This window comes from Cyrtonyx montezumae, unplaced genomic scaffold (assembly GCF_038088225.1).
Source record: "Cyrtonyx montezumae isolate F1298 unplaced genomic scaffold, pur_monq_1.0 scaffold_8, whole genome shotgun sequence".
In the NCBI taxonomy this organism is placed as follows: Eukaryota; Metazoa; Chordata; class Aves; order Galliformes; family Odontophoridae; genus Cyrtonyx; species Cyrtonyx montezumae.
The window spans coordinates 65,101,895-65,116,427 of record NW_027072089.1 but is presented as its reverse complement, the minus strand read 5'-3'; the positions used below and the strand labels follow the sequence as shown (position 1 = coordinate 65,116,427).

Genomic DNA, 14,533 nt, shown 5'->3' with positions numbered 1-14,533 from the left:
TTCTTATAAGGCTCCTTCATCCCTTATTATCACATTTCAAATGAGTTTTCATCTCTTCAGCCAGCATTACAGGCTGGCAATAGGGGTCAATATTGGGCATAGGCCTCAGAAATTGTTGGTTTTCTTTTGGTGATATATATGTATTCAAGACAAAGAGCTCAACTTTAGTTATATGCTTCATTCCATATCAAACAAATAACACCAGTAGATGAATGATGATGAAATGAATGATGATGAAATGAAGCCTTAGTATTAGGCTACAGTTGTGCAGCTTTCAGTAAGGAGACATCTTTTGAGATTCTTTGAAATGGAATCTTCTTACCTACAGAAATACGCATTCTATATGATTATTTACAAATAAAAAAAATGCAGGAAACAAAATGGTGAAAAGCACTTCAAAAGTACACTCCCTTACATGTGAAGTCTAAGATTTGTTAGGGAAAAGCTACAGTCTCCTGAAATGGGTACATAAATATGTTTACATATATCTTGTTCTCCTGGAAAGCTAGGTAAAAAGTGCTAACATGGTTCCATGGGGGTATTGGTGAAAGTAGAATTAATGAGAAATTTAACTGGTTGGGACAATAATCTGGCTCCTAATGGTCCTGTGAGCATTAAATAGAATGATGGTGAATTTTATCATTTCTGCAAGTGGCTACTGTGCTAATGTCTTCAAATAATTGGAAAAAGATGGGAGAAACTTGCAAAGGAGTTCCATCTTCTCCCTACTTTTGTATGAAGAGACAGCTAGTTAAGCAGGTCTTATAAACCAGAGCTTTGGTTAATCAGTGTCATTACTAATAAGTGAGTTGAATCTAAGCCATTTAATCTAAGGGAAAAAAAAAAAAAAAGAGGCTTGGAATATTTGAAATGTTTATGTCAGGAACAATCTTACATTCAAAAATGTACCACATTAGCTGAATAATACACTTATTTGTGCAAAAGTCAACTTCATTAAAGATTTCAGAAGATCCAAAAATCAACCAAAAACAAATAAAACACATAAACTTATCGTTCTTTTCTTCCAGGAAAGGACAGCTTTTTTTTCCTGGATGATGTCTTAAAGTTTTCTTGTTAAAAGAAGTTTTCAGTTTCCCCTTCTTGCTCCAGTTCTGCAAAAAATCTTCTTAAATTATTACTGAAAGTGATGTTTTAGTTTATCTTGATAAATAGTCTGCATTTACTGATGTGCTGTTTTGATATTAAGTATCATTAGTTGTGATGCTGGTAGACATTATGTTCTGAAAATTCCACTTTGGGACACAATCTATTACGGGATGTTATTACTACTGCTGTGATTAATTTGCTTTGTTTCAAAGTATGTCTACAGGTCTCTACGCTGGCATCCTTTTATATCAAAATGTAATCTCTGCTGTCATGTGGGGAAGTTGAAATATCAGTACCAAATTGCATAAATACTCCTTTTTGAAATTACCTGCTTTTCATCAGCTAAATCACAACTATTCTTAGAGAGGCTTTTGAAGGAATCAAGACTCAAAATTATACTTTATAGAAAAGAAGAAGGTCTGTTTAACATGCTGTTCATTATATTAACGTTCTTAAAGAGATTTTTTTAATTTGTATTTTCAATCAGGCATGTCTAACCCATTGTCCATGGGCCACCTGTTGCCATTGACAAGTGGTAGGGTGGACCCACAAGAATTTAAACTTCTAACATTATTTTGTGAATTTTAATGATATTTATCATGAGCTGACTGCATGTAGCTTGAGCACAGACTGTGTAGTTGACAACAGAACCCTGTGGAGCAGAGGGAGCAGTGCAGTGCTAACCACCTCTCACTCCCCACGCACACAGTCAAATAAATGTAATGTCACACATTGCATGTGCTTGTTCTGCTTGGCAAGTAAAACACAGCAATGGTCAGAAATGTTATTTCAACCCACTCGTCGTGTGTGTGCCCCTGAAAATATATTTTTTGTTTTTAAGCAGACATGTAACTTTTCTTATTTAATTATTAAACTTGGCCTTGAGTTACTTCATAAAATATTTTAAGTTAGCACATCCACTGCAGAAGAAATGGAACATATAGACTTGCAATCAGACATTCACCTCAAAGAAAAAAATGATCGTATCTTCTTACTAGACTTGTATAAGCCCTCTCTTATCAGAGAAAAATACCCCTCGCTTCACAACCACATCTTATTCATGTCAATGCTTTTTGGCAGTATGTACATTTGTGAACAACTGTTTTCAAGGATGAAGCACAGGAGGAGTAAAATTAGATCAAAATTCTCTGACAAGCACTTTGAGAGCTCATTAAGAATTGCAGCCACTGCCACTAAACCAGTCTGATGGGTTAGTTTCACAAAAACGAGGTCACATCCCTCTAGCTTTATGTTTTGTTTCCTCTTTTTTATGTTTTTTTTTCTTTTAATATATTAAAAAAAAAAGCTTTGTTACTTCTGCTATACACTTTATATGTGGGCCAAGACAATTCTGCTTCACTCAGTACAGTCCAAGCAAGCCAAAACGTTGGACATCTATGTGTTAAATGGTTGCAAAATAGAGCAAGTGTGAACCTGCCAACTTTTAGGTACTTCTCTATAGCTCAGTCCTCTTTTAAATCGTACTTGTTATAAAATTGGATTATATGAAATAGAGAATGTTGTAAATTACAAGAGTTAAAGGTATCCAGAACGCATTTCAATACAGAAATGTAAATAAATGTCTATTGCTAGAAAGGTGGATTAATTTAAGATGTGGTTTTTGTCTCTCATAATATTTCTTTTTTCTATAATACTTACCACATAGCAGAGCAGTCAAAATTCACTAGGAGCCATTTGTGAGGATTAAAGTTAAATGAATCTGCAAACTGAGAACAGATAAATAATAATTATGAAAGAGAAAATGTGCCAATGATATATCTTAATCAAATTGTCTCAGTACACCTTAACTTCCTGAGCAGGGGCTTTATAGGTAAAGTTCATACTGATATCACTTTATTTATTAACTACTGCAGCTGTATCTTCATTTCATTTTTGAAATTGAATCGAGGTTTACCTTGCAGTTTAACTACTGTTATCATCAAAATTTTGAGTGTTTGCTAACAGTTGCACCTTTCAGATACATATGTTATGCTGAAGTATATATTTCAGTATAAACTAAATGATTTCTCACATAATAAACATAAACACAGTCAGCAAGAGCTGCTGTGGTTCATATCAAATTTCCCAAATGATTCACTGAGCTTTCTATTTCCAAGATTATTTAACATATAAACACAAAATTCATGTAGAGAGACAAATGATATATTTCATTCAGAATCTGTGAATCACGTTTAACCATAAAATTAAAAATGATCAGGAAATTACTTATTTTTTTAGGGCTAAGGTATTTTCTTTTAGTGGAAATTTTTTCCTGTAAAGCTGAAAAAAAAAAGCCTACACAGAACAAACAGGTATTCACAAAACATTATGTAAATCATGGTAAAGGATGGTTTTACTTGACATAGCATCAGAGGGAACTCAGATAGGTGAGATTGACATCATATGGAAAAGGCTGCTTCTGTAAGCTATGTGTTAAGAGAGACAGAAGCAATGAGCCCTCAAATATAAGGGGAGATAGGAGCCTAGAAGTACCAGGGTCCGACTACTCTGTAGCACTGCTCAATCTCATTCGTCTCTCGGAACCTTCCTTGTCACTTGTAAACAATTAACAATTTATCTCATAAGAAATTATCTATCTTCCTACCTACTGATCTGTCTCCCTGCATTGTGCAAGGCAAGAAACCTATTTGTGGTTGTTAAATATTTATCTTCATGGCGAATGCTGGACCAGGCAAGGGTTGCTGTTTCATTTCCTTCAGGAACTAATAACAATAAGTAAAAATATATCCCCCCAGAGGAAATTACAACAAGCTTCATTTGCTGATAAAAAAGAGACAGAAAGAAATGCTTTATTTGCTGGGGGGTGAGGGGTTCCCTCCTCTTCTTTATTAGTCACTACCTATCTGTGCTGTGTTTAAACTTCTGCCTTCACCAAACAGCAATATTTTCTCCACTGACATGGAAGACAAGGACTTATCTGACTGTCTGAAGGGAGCAGCAGGAAATTGAAGTATCCTTATCTAAGCAGCTGAATGCCAAGTAGCTCAGCAAGGGGAGCGGGGGGAAGGAACACAAGCGCTGATAGGGGAATATTTCATTTAGCTCTTTGGTTATTAATCCCTCTCTTTTTGAGATACAGCTACTTGTTATATTCTACATGACTTTCAGGATGCAAGCAAAACATCAGGCATATTGAGCACATTAATTTGTTGAACTTTTTTTTTATTTGTAATGTAGAATTAGGGTGTTACAGATGTGCCTTTTTGAGGGTATTTGGTTAACTCCTATTTGCTATTCTTAACTGACTTCCTCATACTGTAGTAATTTGCATACTTCCAAAATAAACCAGTAAAAGTGACATAAACATAAGTAAGGCAATAGAATACAATGGGACTTGTAGTGTAAGTTGAAGTGCAAAATACTTAGAGATTCTATAAAAGCTGTTAATATCGGATGTAAAAGAAACAGAAAGATTCTGCAGGACAGCAGGATTTAAACAGGTGGCTCAAAAAACACTTCACCTCCACTCCATTTAAAAGATGTCTGAATTCAGGACAGATGAATGCACTCCCAGCATAAGCTGCATCAATATGCATCCAGATATTTTCATTATTACCTAAAAAAAAAAAAAAAAAAGAATTGAATGGAAAATAAATTGAACAGAAGATTAAAAAGTGTGATACAAAGTTCTCAACAGATCTTCTTTGATGCTAGTGTTTTCCCAATTTAAAATTAAGACATGAAATGTTGCTACCATTTTGGTTTCCATTACTACATTAAGATGTATGCATAAAACATTATTCTCCCTTCCAGTTCTTCTAAAGCAGCAGAGTCCCTATATATATATTGGTTCTTTTTGTTACTATTAAGCAATATAAAATTTTAAACAATTTTAATGGAAGAACCACTAAAATATACTCAAAAATATGTTTCTAGAGATGTAGATATTCATTTCTATATTATTAGCACTACAATAGCAAGAGGAGCTAGAGTTCTAGCTGTGCTCCCCACTTTTAACTCATATGTCACAAATGAACACACGTTTCTAAACTGTTTTTTTCACATATTGGTATGTGCTTGTACAGGCTTCTGAACCATGTGAAATGAACTACTTTGAAGACTGATACACTTTTATTCAAGAGCAAGTACTAAAAGGTTAAGAAAGGACCAGTTTTGATTACTCACTACAGAAATAGTTCAGCATATGAGCAGTTCAAGTACTTTCTGCAATAATCACCCTCTGCTATTAATTCTCTGTATTAATTCACACTGGAAACATGCTAGTCCATGAATTATTGGAGTCCACATAAAATCTTAACACTGGTCTCCAACAAATTCTAAAACATATTTGTACATACAAAGGCATAGCCATTCAGATCTGCAATGGGGCACAAAGGTCATGCAGGAATTTGTAGTTTGCAAGTATTCATTTTCTTTTTGCACAGTGTCTGGAACAAGTTAATAAAATATTATTCTTTTCATCATCAAAAGAGAGGTGGCCAACAGGGTAAGGGAAGTGATCATCATCATCCCCCTCTATTCTGCCCTCGTGAGGGAGTACTACATCCGGGTCTTGGATCCAAGTTCAAGAAATGCATGGAGCTGTTGGAGCAAGTCCAGCAGGGCCATGAATATGATCAGATGGCTGGAACATCTCTCCTACAAAGAGAGGTTGAGGAAGCTGGGCCTGTTCAGCCTGAAGAAGAGAAAGCCCAAGAGAGATTTCATTGCAGCCTTTCAGTACCTAAAGAGAGCTTATGAGGAAAAGGAAGACTGACTTTTTAAATGTATAGATAGTGATAGGACACACAGGAATAGTTTTAAACTAAAAGAAGGAAGATTTAGGTCAGATGTTAGGAGGAAATTCTTCTTTCAGAGGGCAGTGAGGTGCTGGCACAGGCTGCCCAGAGGAGCTGTGGTGCCCCATCCTTGGAGGTGGTCAAGGCCAGGTTGGATGCCCTAGGCAGCTGAACTGGTGGAAGGTGTCCCTGCCCACAGCATGGGAGTTGGAACTGGATGGTCTTTAAGGTCCCTTCCAACCCAAACCATTCTATGATTCTATGATAAGGTAGACTTATTTGAAGAAATGCTAATGTTCATTTGATTATTTATTTTTTACTGTATTTGTTTTGAAACACTGCCTTTATATTATAGGACTAATGTACTATACCTACCCTAACCTTCTATACACAGAAATGCTAGCTTAAGACGTTTGATATAATTAGTACGTAATACTGCTGGACCCCATTGCACAAGCAGGAAGACAGTGAGAGTGATTGATGAAATAGTCACAATTAGTTGCTGTCTCAAGGAGTATTGGTGTTACTGTTTTATTAGGTCAGGTCTGTAGGATTCACCTCAACAGAAAAATAATTTCAAGCTGCTAAGCAGAGTACTAGAAAACCTTTTCAGAAAGGAGAACTAGAACACTGAATCTCTGGGGCTTGTGCTGAGGAGCAGGGATCTGAAAGCATGTCACCACCACCTAAACTTGGCTCTAGGCTCTGCTTGAATAAATGAACAAAAGATCAAATCCATGCCTATAAATTTCCTGCTCTAAAGATACACTGGAATATACATATAATGCAATTCTGTCACATCTTCATCAGCCAGCAAGTGTATTCTTTTGAACAACCCTCTTTGCAGATCAAAACTTGCCACAACAGATCATAACAAATTAAAACTTAGGAAGAGTCTGTGTCTTGTCCACTGTATTCATCACCCTGGTACTTGTCCTGTCTTCTTACAAGAAGGAAATAACATAGAAAAGAGGAAGGACTTAAAAATACACATGGCTTTTGGTGCATAATTTCCCTGCCTTTTGTAGTCATCAGAACCAGAACCAAACAGAAACAAAACTTGGGTACAGAAGAGACTTGGAGGTCAGCTTTTCCAAGATTTTCTCCATGGTAGGTAGAAAGGCCTGAAGAAAAAATGTTACAAACTAAAATACAGTGTGTTTTCATTGAAAGCATTCAAAAACGCTCCATCAAAAACCTTGGGTCAAAGTCCTCTTTAATGGTCTGAGACTGTTTGACCTAATATTAGAAATAAAATTGTTTATATAAAGTCTCACCTGCAAGTAACTTTACTGAATTCAGGCACTGACACTGCACAGTACCCTGGAAATGACTCAGCATGGCTTAAGCCAGTACCTGCAGTTTTAGAAAGTAGCAGCAGATAAAGACTTACAAATAGGACCCAGTTCTAACAGTTTGTCAAAGGAGCAGCAAGGTGTGGTTCCAAGTGTTGCACAAAACTGCAACAAAAATAAAAAAAGAGAAAAAATTGTTAGGTGTTGCAGCAAAGAAAATTATCAAGTCAGAAGAATTGACTGCAAAGGCAACGGTAAAGAGAAATAATTGAAGTTATAGGATAAAATCATTTGATTTTAACCAATACATATCCTTCAGTATAGCCTTTGGGAATCTAGGCTTTTTTCTCAAAGCTTCCCTGTGCTTCTTATGCAGGAAAACACATAAAGTGACTTCGTAAAGTTGTCTGATGAATCAGTCACAGTATTATATTAATATAAATATTATATATTTTCTGTATTTTCCACCTATTTATCATGTGGCCTGATTCCAATCCCACAGATGTAATGATCATCAAAATGATTTGCAGTTTATGCTATACTGGAAATCTCTGAACTTGAGCTACTTCGAGGTGCTGGAGTTCCTGTTGACAAGTTACTGCTTGAATTAAAGAGTCGCAGCTCTGTAACAGATACTTGTAACTAACTTACACTCTAGGGATCTGCAGTCTGGGACTGCTCTCTAGAAGCTTATATTCGCTATCAAGTTTGCAAAATTTATTTCCAGATAAACTTCTTCTCCTAGATCCATCCTAAAATTCTGTTAATTTCTCACTTAACGTCTCCTGCTGCGAGACTGAAAGTGGTGGCAACATAAATACTGAAGAAAGTATCACGATGGTAAAAGAATATAATTAGGTGAAAATGAGCTATGGTAATTCACTGGGAATATACAGATAGAACTATAAACCAGAAAACAACTTCCAAGCACATTTAAGCTGACATTATTTTTTATTGCTACTCTTATAAATTTAAGCATCTAGTCTTATTTTTGTAACTACCAATAAAGTCTGAAAGTCAGTTTTGCCCTGTATGGAATTATTATATGATAAAATACTCTGTATAGTTTATATAGGCAAGTAAATTATACTGTTTTATAGTTTGAGTAGTACAAAATAATTAGATCGTTCAACCAAGGTCACATGCAGACCATAGCCCAACCAGGCAACCGTAAACACATCAAAACCAGAATTTTGTTACTGTTATAACTTTTGCACTTTGTTATTTTTTTGGCAGTTTTGTTTGTTTATGCCAACACTGTCAATGCACCATCTTCTGTTTCCTCTGTTTTTCCCTGTACATCTACAGCTAGCCATGTTTTGCAGAGGTTTTCTACTGTGTGCATATGCAGTCCCGCCATGAACTCACGAGAAATCCTGTTAGAAGGGTAAGGAACACCTACGTGATGCTTGTCCATCCACTACACAGTTCAGAAAACAAACACTCTACCTTAGCAAAACATACAATTATATGTTAAAACTCCATACAGTGCATTCATGTCACACAGCTCCCTAATGAGTAGATAGACAGGGCCTTTTTTTTTTTTTTTTTTTCCAGGAGGAGCAAGGGCCTTTCTCTTGATTCTTTCCCTGGAAAAGAGTGCACCACAGAATTAGCTTTGCTCTTATGCATATATTTTATAATAATAGGCAGTGGACTTCCTGATAAGATTGGAGTGAATTGCTTGTCAGTTCAGCAGTTAAAGTAATCATGGCAATTTCACAAGGGAAACTTTGAAACAGTTGTTACTAGTGTTGTAATGCAGCTAAAATATTCTTCCTCTAGTCAGTGTAAGGAGTATGCTGCTTCAACAAGAGATTATACTATAGTGTATAAACATATGCTTAATCATTTAAATAATGGCTTATTCTGTAAAGGATACCTCAATTACTGAAATAATTTTGTTGTTCTCTCAGTAGGTGACTAAGCCTCAAGGCTACTTGTTTTAATTCTCAGAAACCACTTAAAATGACAGCACCCTGCTCTTGTCATGGTTCTCATTACCCTGCCTCAGCACTAACCAACAAATTAACTCAATTAGTAACCTGTACAGAACCAGGAAAATCACATTTGTGCAGAGGGCAGTGGAAAGGCAGCATCACAAAAAAGGGGCTGATGGCTCAGTATAGCCTGAAGGCCTTCTCCATCTCAGGTTGTGCACTTCAGATTTGACTCAGACCCAGCTGCAAATGCAAAGCAGCTAAAATGGTTGAATCAATCATCTCACATATTACTTTCCTAAAATCAAGAGCTATGTTGGGGATAATACATGAATCTTTATGATGCCTGAGAGCAATGATGCTTAATCTTCTCAACCTGAAGACCTCTGACAGCTTCTTAAAAAGATACAGACACATTTTGTATACTTTTACCACAAAGAAATTTTTTCCACCACTTGCAATTCACTAAACAGAGGCAGAAATTCCTGTGTTCTATTATTTTTCCTTTCTCCTACTCAGCTCTTTGCCAGCTTGCACTCATGAGAATATCCGTGGCTTGGAGAAAATTGCAGTATTTTATTAAACCACCATTCAATATCTAATAAAACATTGCCCTGGATATCTGTATGGATGTTAAGAACATTTCTTCCAAATGGAAATCTGTAGTTAGGATCTTAGCGCTAACACCTAATGAAAAGATGGCCTCTCTTTCAGCCCAACTCATTTTGTGCTGGGCCTTTGTTCAGCAAGAACATCCCACTGCAGTAGCATGATATTGGATGCGCCTGTTGAAATATATTGTATGATATATAAGCCAGTTGTGGTACATCTGCGCTGATTTATGACAGCATAAAGCCCACAGACTATCACACACTTCAAGTAAAGGAAGTCCTAAAGCAGTGAACCCTACCTCTGAATTTAGCAGTGCATGACTCACTGGTCTCCACATTTGGGCATCCCTCGTCAGCACTCATCCAGTTTAAGGCCTATCTCAAACTGGGAGCACAGGGCCTAAAGGAGAATATTATTTGAGCATGTGCTTATCCTTCAGTTAATGTTCATTTCATTAATTATGAACATGACTTCAGCACAGGATTTCAGGACTTACAGCTCCCTCTTCACTAGTGGCCAAATGCAGGGCTAAGTATCTGACACACTTGAACATTACTCCTTGGTAAATCATGACAACTTCATTTCACCCACACCTGTTGCAGTTAGATGCATTTCAAAGTCTGTTGGCTTTACTGTATCAAAATATGTCTGTATTTCAATTTCTTCACAAGTATTTTGAAGGAGATAAATTAACACAATTCTGAAATAATTCTTTTTTAAAAGGAAACAAAAGCAGCATTCTGAGTTCACTGTGAGGCAGCAGCTTACACTAAACAAACTAGCATACACATTGCTAATGCTAAAAGATGGAGGACAGGAGTTCAAAGGCTCTTTTTATATGCCTTGCCCCTAAAAAAGCTTGATTACCCAATCTCATGTATGTGGAAAACAAACTTGTAATTAGCAGGTTGCTGTAATGACAGAACCTCTTTCACTCAAGGAAGTGCACCCCTGATTCTCCACTCACTTCTAAAAGAAACTTCAATATATTGACTTCTCATTTGTTCTGTGAATACAAGAGCAAGATCCTGTGTATAAAACACTGAAATGTGCTTGCATTTTCTTTTTAATCTCCAAGAAAACTTTTCTTTTGCTGACTGCATCAGCTTGGAAGCCACCAAGATCTCTTTATTAGCAAAGATCTCTGCTGTTGGAAGTGTCATCAAGCAGAATTTCTTCTGTTAAACTTTCTGCATTTATGTTGAATCACTCTCCTTAGTGAAGGATCAGTGAATACAGGGAGACACAGAATAAAGCGGCATAAGGTGTTTCCTTAGCAGTGTGCATAACTTTGTTACCAGAACTAAATTAAATAACACCAAGTTACTCAAGAACAAAAGAAATGGAAGGGCTTTTGAAATCTGCAAGGCAGAATGGGGAGCATTAATACAGTGCATGGACTGTTGCTCAGCATGACAAAGAATTAACACACCTTTGAATTAAGAGGCCAGCCATAAGGATAATGAGATCTAGTTTAATCTAAGCTGACATGTTTTATGTATACAAATAAATGGAAGACCTGGCACAGGCCATATTAACACAGAGTAAGCCTGTGCTGCCTTTGAAAGCCTCTTGCACAGCTAAGCAAACAGAGGAAGAAATAAACAACAGTTAAATTACCCTTTGTAAATGTGTTGCTGAATGCAGGAAATAAAATTTTTGATTTCCTTTTGATACACATAGGAATATTAATAAGGAGTTAATATTCATGAGAGGTAAGTTGCATGTAAATAGACAAGAGATGAGGAGAAAGAATTAACTTTGTTGTTAGTGCATGGAAATGTGATGTAGTGCTATACTTGGAATCATAAAAATTCACAGTGAGATCAAAATGTAGGACTTTGTATCAGATATTATGTGCTGTTACAATACAGCAGAAATGAAACTTCACAGCACATCTCCACTTCAACAGGAGCAGCCCACAGAAGAAAGTCCATTCAGCCAACCCTATAGATGCTTTGTTTCTCCATCATATTCTAGTGATGTAGGAAGGCAGCTGATGAGATGTGCTTGGTTATCCCAGTGACTTGCCAATTCTTGACATCCTAGCATATATGAAAAATATTTTTCACTCTGTTCATCCTCATAATACCAGACACTAAAGGTTAACAACAACAGTAGAAAGATTATATTTTCAAAAGGCTTGGAGAAATATAAGCTACTTCATCCTATTTGGCACTTATCTATATATCTATATTAAGCAAGTAAGCTTAATCTGCTTTTTTTTCTTCTGAAAACAGTACAAAGAAATCTGAGTCACATTAGCACTTTTCAAAATGTTACCACATGAAAGAACAACTGTCGTCAGACATTAATTTTCTGGGGAAAAAAAGTCACATTTTTTATTCTCCTTAAAAATCCATTTCTAGAGTTCTCAGTTTCTAAGAGATATTCTTTAAGCTCTAGCTTTCATTTAATGGAAGGTCAATAGAAAATGTATTATTGCTGACATATTGCATCCCTTTATAAATCTATGCAGGTCATGGTCTATATCAAATTTTGCGGAGGTATAATGCTTGGAAATGAGCAAAACATTTTGTTGATGATGTACAAAGATAAAACAGGTTACTTATTCCATGGAAAAAAAAGGTAAAATATTGTTTTAACTTGAATTGATAAGACAGTATTCTGAACTGAGAGATTAGATGATTTGACAAAAAAACAAATATTCTTTTTAATAAAGTACTTGTCATGGAAGAACCAAACTTTAAAATTTTATCTGTGTCAAAACCTGGGGAGCAGTGAGCTTTAGGTACTGAGATATAAACACATTTGCTTTTGCTGGACTGCTGTGGAAATTAGAATCTCTGGAAAGGAAAGTGGACAAGAAGAAAAGATGACACCAAAAATTTTGTGTTTGTTTATAATAAGTTTGGGATACTGTCATTTAAAGATAGGGCTTTTTTTGTTTGTTTTGTTGTTGGTTTTTTTTTTTTTACTTTTTAGACCCTGAATAATACAAATACACCTTTGAATAAGAGCCCGTTTGGAACTCAAGTATTAGGAGATCATAACATTGCAGGACTAGATGAATAAAACTAGAAAATTCAGCTGCATTTATTCAAATGTTTAGTATAAATTCATCTCCTTTTAAAAATTTCTTTTTGCTCAGAACTGCAACCAGCTGCTCAAAGGTGTTGCTTCTCCTGCAAATTAATACTTGCTAAACTTCAAGAACGTCTCAAGTTAAAGGGTTGTTGTCTTTTTTCTACATATATGAATACTTGAAACGTCTCTAGTAAAGCTCACGTTTGTAAAGAACATTCATGGAAACTAACACACTATTCCAACAAGTCTGCCCATCAGTCCTTCTCTTAGGAATAAGATCATCTACTCCTCTCAAAAAGAACTGATGAGTATAAATCCACTGACGACTTAAAATCCAGTACTCACAAAGAGTGGGATAAGACCAGAAGCTCTGTCTTCATCCAAAACTTTCTTTAGGGCTGAACCACAAACAGCAAATGTATCATCCGAAGGAATATTTTTCATCTTCACACCACTGATCAATGCAGCCCTCTCCACAGATGAATGAGCCTGCAAGGAAATAGGCAAGTTTTAAGACAGACGTTTTTTATTGGAATTTAAAAAGTTTATTTGAATGTGGAAAGTAGAATCATTCCTTTCAAGTAAAGCAACGTTTGAGATTCTGGGACTGCTGCTGGTGTTTAACAGTTACTATAAAAAAATCTTTCAGATATATAGATACACAGACAAATGAGAACATGTACATATGCACATGATCTCTCACATGCATACACAAAAATACACCTTGAAACTACCGCGATGGTCTCATTCAGACAATAATTCCATTAATGCAAGTGAGATCTTTAATTAACACATTTTCAATTAGGTAGAATTGATTAAAAGCATCAGGATTTGGCTCCAGATCAACCAAAAATTATGCAGATAATCATCCTGCCTGATAATAATTTAGTTGCTCGAGAGCATATTTTTATGATATTCAGCTTTCCTGAACCATAATATATATAAAACAGCGTGGTACAGATATCAGATTTAACTACTGAATAAACTGTGGTTCAGTAATTCATTTCTTTTGCTAGGTAATTAAGGATTGTTCCTAATAATCTATTTTATTTATAACCCATTTTATTTGGATTACCTGAAATTAACTTATTTTTTAAAAAAACATAAAGCACATCTCAGAAAAGTAAAACAATGAAACCACTTAGAAATCTTTAAGAGTAAAAAGTATAACATAATAATAATTCTATTAATAGTAAAAGGTGTGGTTAGCCACAAAATGCTCATTTAAGGGATGGGTAAACAAAAACAAAACCAACATTCCCTTTCACTTTTCTAATATTTTGTTAATCATTACTTATCTGAAAGAGAAGCATTTCTCACCTTTGCATATCCTGACTGTTCTCACTCATGATCTCCACGCTGCTCTTGTTGAGCCTGGCTAGTGCCTATGAGAGCACTTAACAGCTCTGTTCTAATTTAGCATGCAAACATGGAGAAGATTAAGCCAAACCACAGGCTGAACAAGACCAGATGAAACAAAGTTTCTGCTTTCAACTTTGCCTATCCATGGGAGGACACATTTTAAAGGTAGCTTTACTATTAACTTGTACCTCAGCAGCACCTCTTGTTAAAGCACTCAGGTGAACTAATTAGGCTCTTGCTTGACAAAATGTGGAAGTCTAGACACAGTTTGCTTTGAAGTAGAACACAGTGTGTTTACCATAGTGATACCTTACTTCATTTAAGAATACAGTGGAAAAAGATGTTTTTTAAACAATTTATACAAGGGAAGAATTTTAAATAACTACAGTAATAGACAGATTCTCAGCTA

At 35.7% G+C, this 14,533-nt stretch overlaps 1 protein-coding gene across 2 annotated transcripts in view; it reads right to left on the bottom strand.

Annotated features, from left to right (window-relative positions):
- The window catches only part of DDC (dopa decarboxylase), a 512,652-nt gene that overhangs the window by 485,045 nt on the left and 13,074 nt on the right, over nucleotides 1–14,533 (bottom strand). For both annotated transcript variants that reach the window (XR_010623129.1, XM_065751729.1), the window contains exons 5-8: nucleotides 13,108–13,251; nucleotides 7,261–7,327; nucleotides 4,590–4,684; nucleotides 2,767–2,834 (exon numbers count right to left, since the gene is read on the bottom strand). Coding sequence is in view for 1 of the 2 variants with exons in the window: in XM_065751729.1 (XP_065607801.1) it covers nucleotides 2,767–2,834; nucleotides 4,590–4,684; nucleotides 7,261–7,327; nucleotides 13,108–13,251 (374 nt within the window). In the remaining variant the exon portion in view is untranslated. The remainder of the gene's footprint in view (nucleotides 1–2,766; nucleotides 2,835–4,589; nucleotides 4,685–7,260; nucleotides 7,328–13,107; nucleotides 13,252–14,533) is intronic.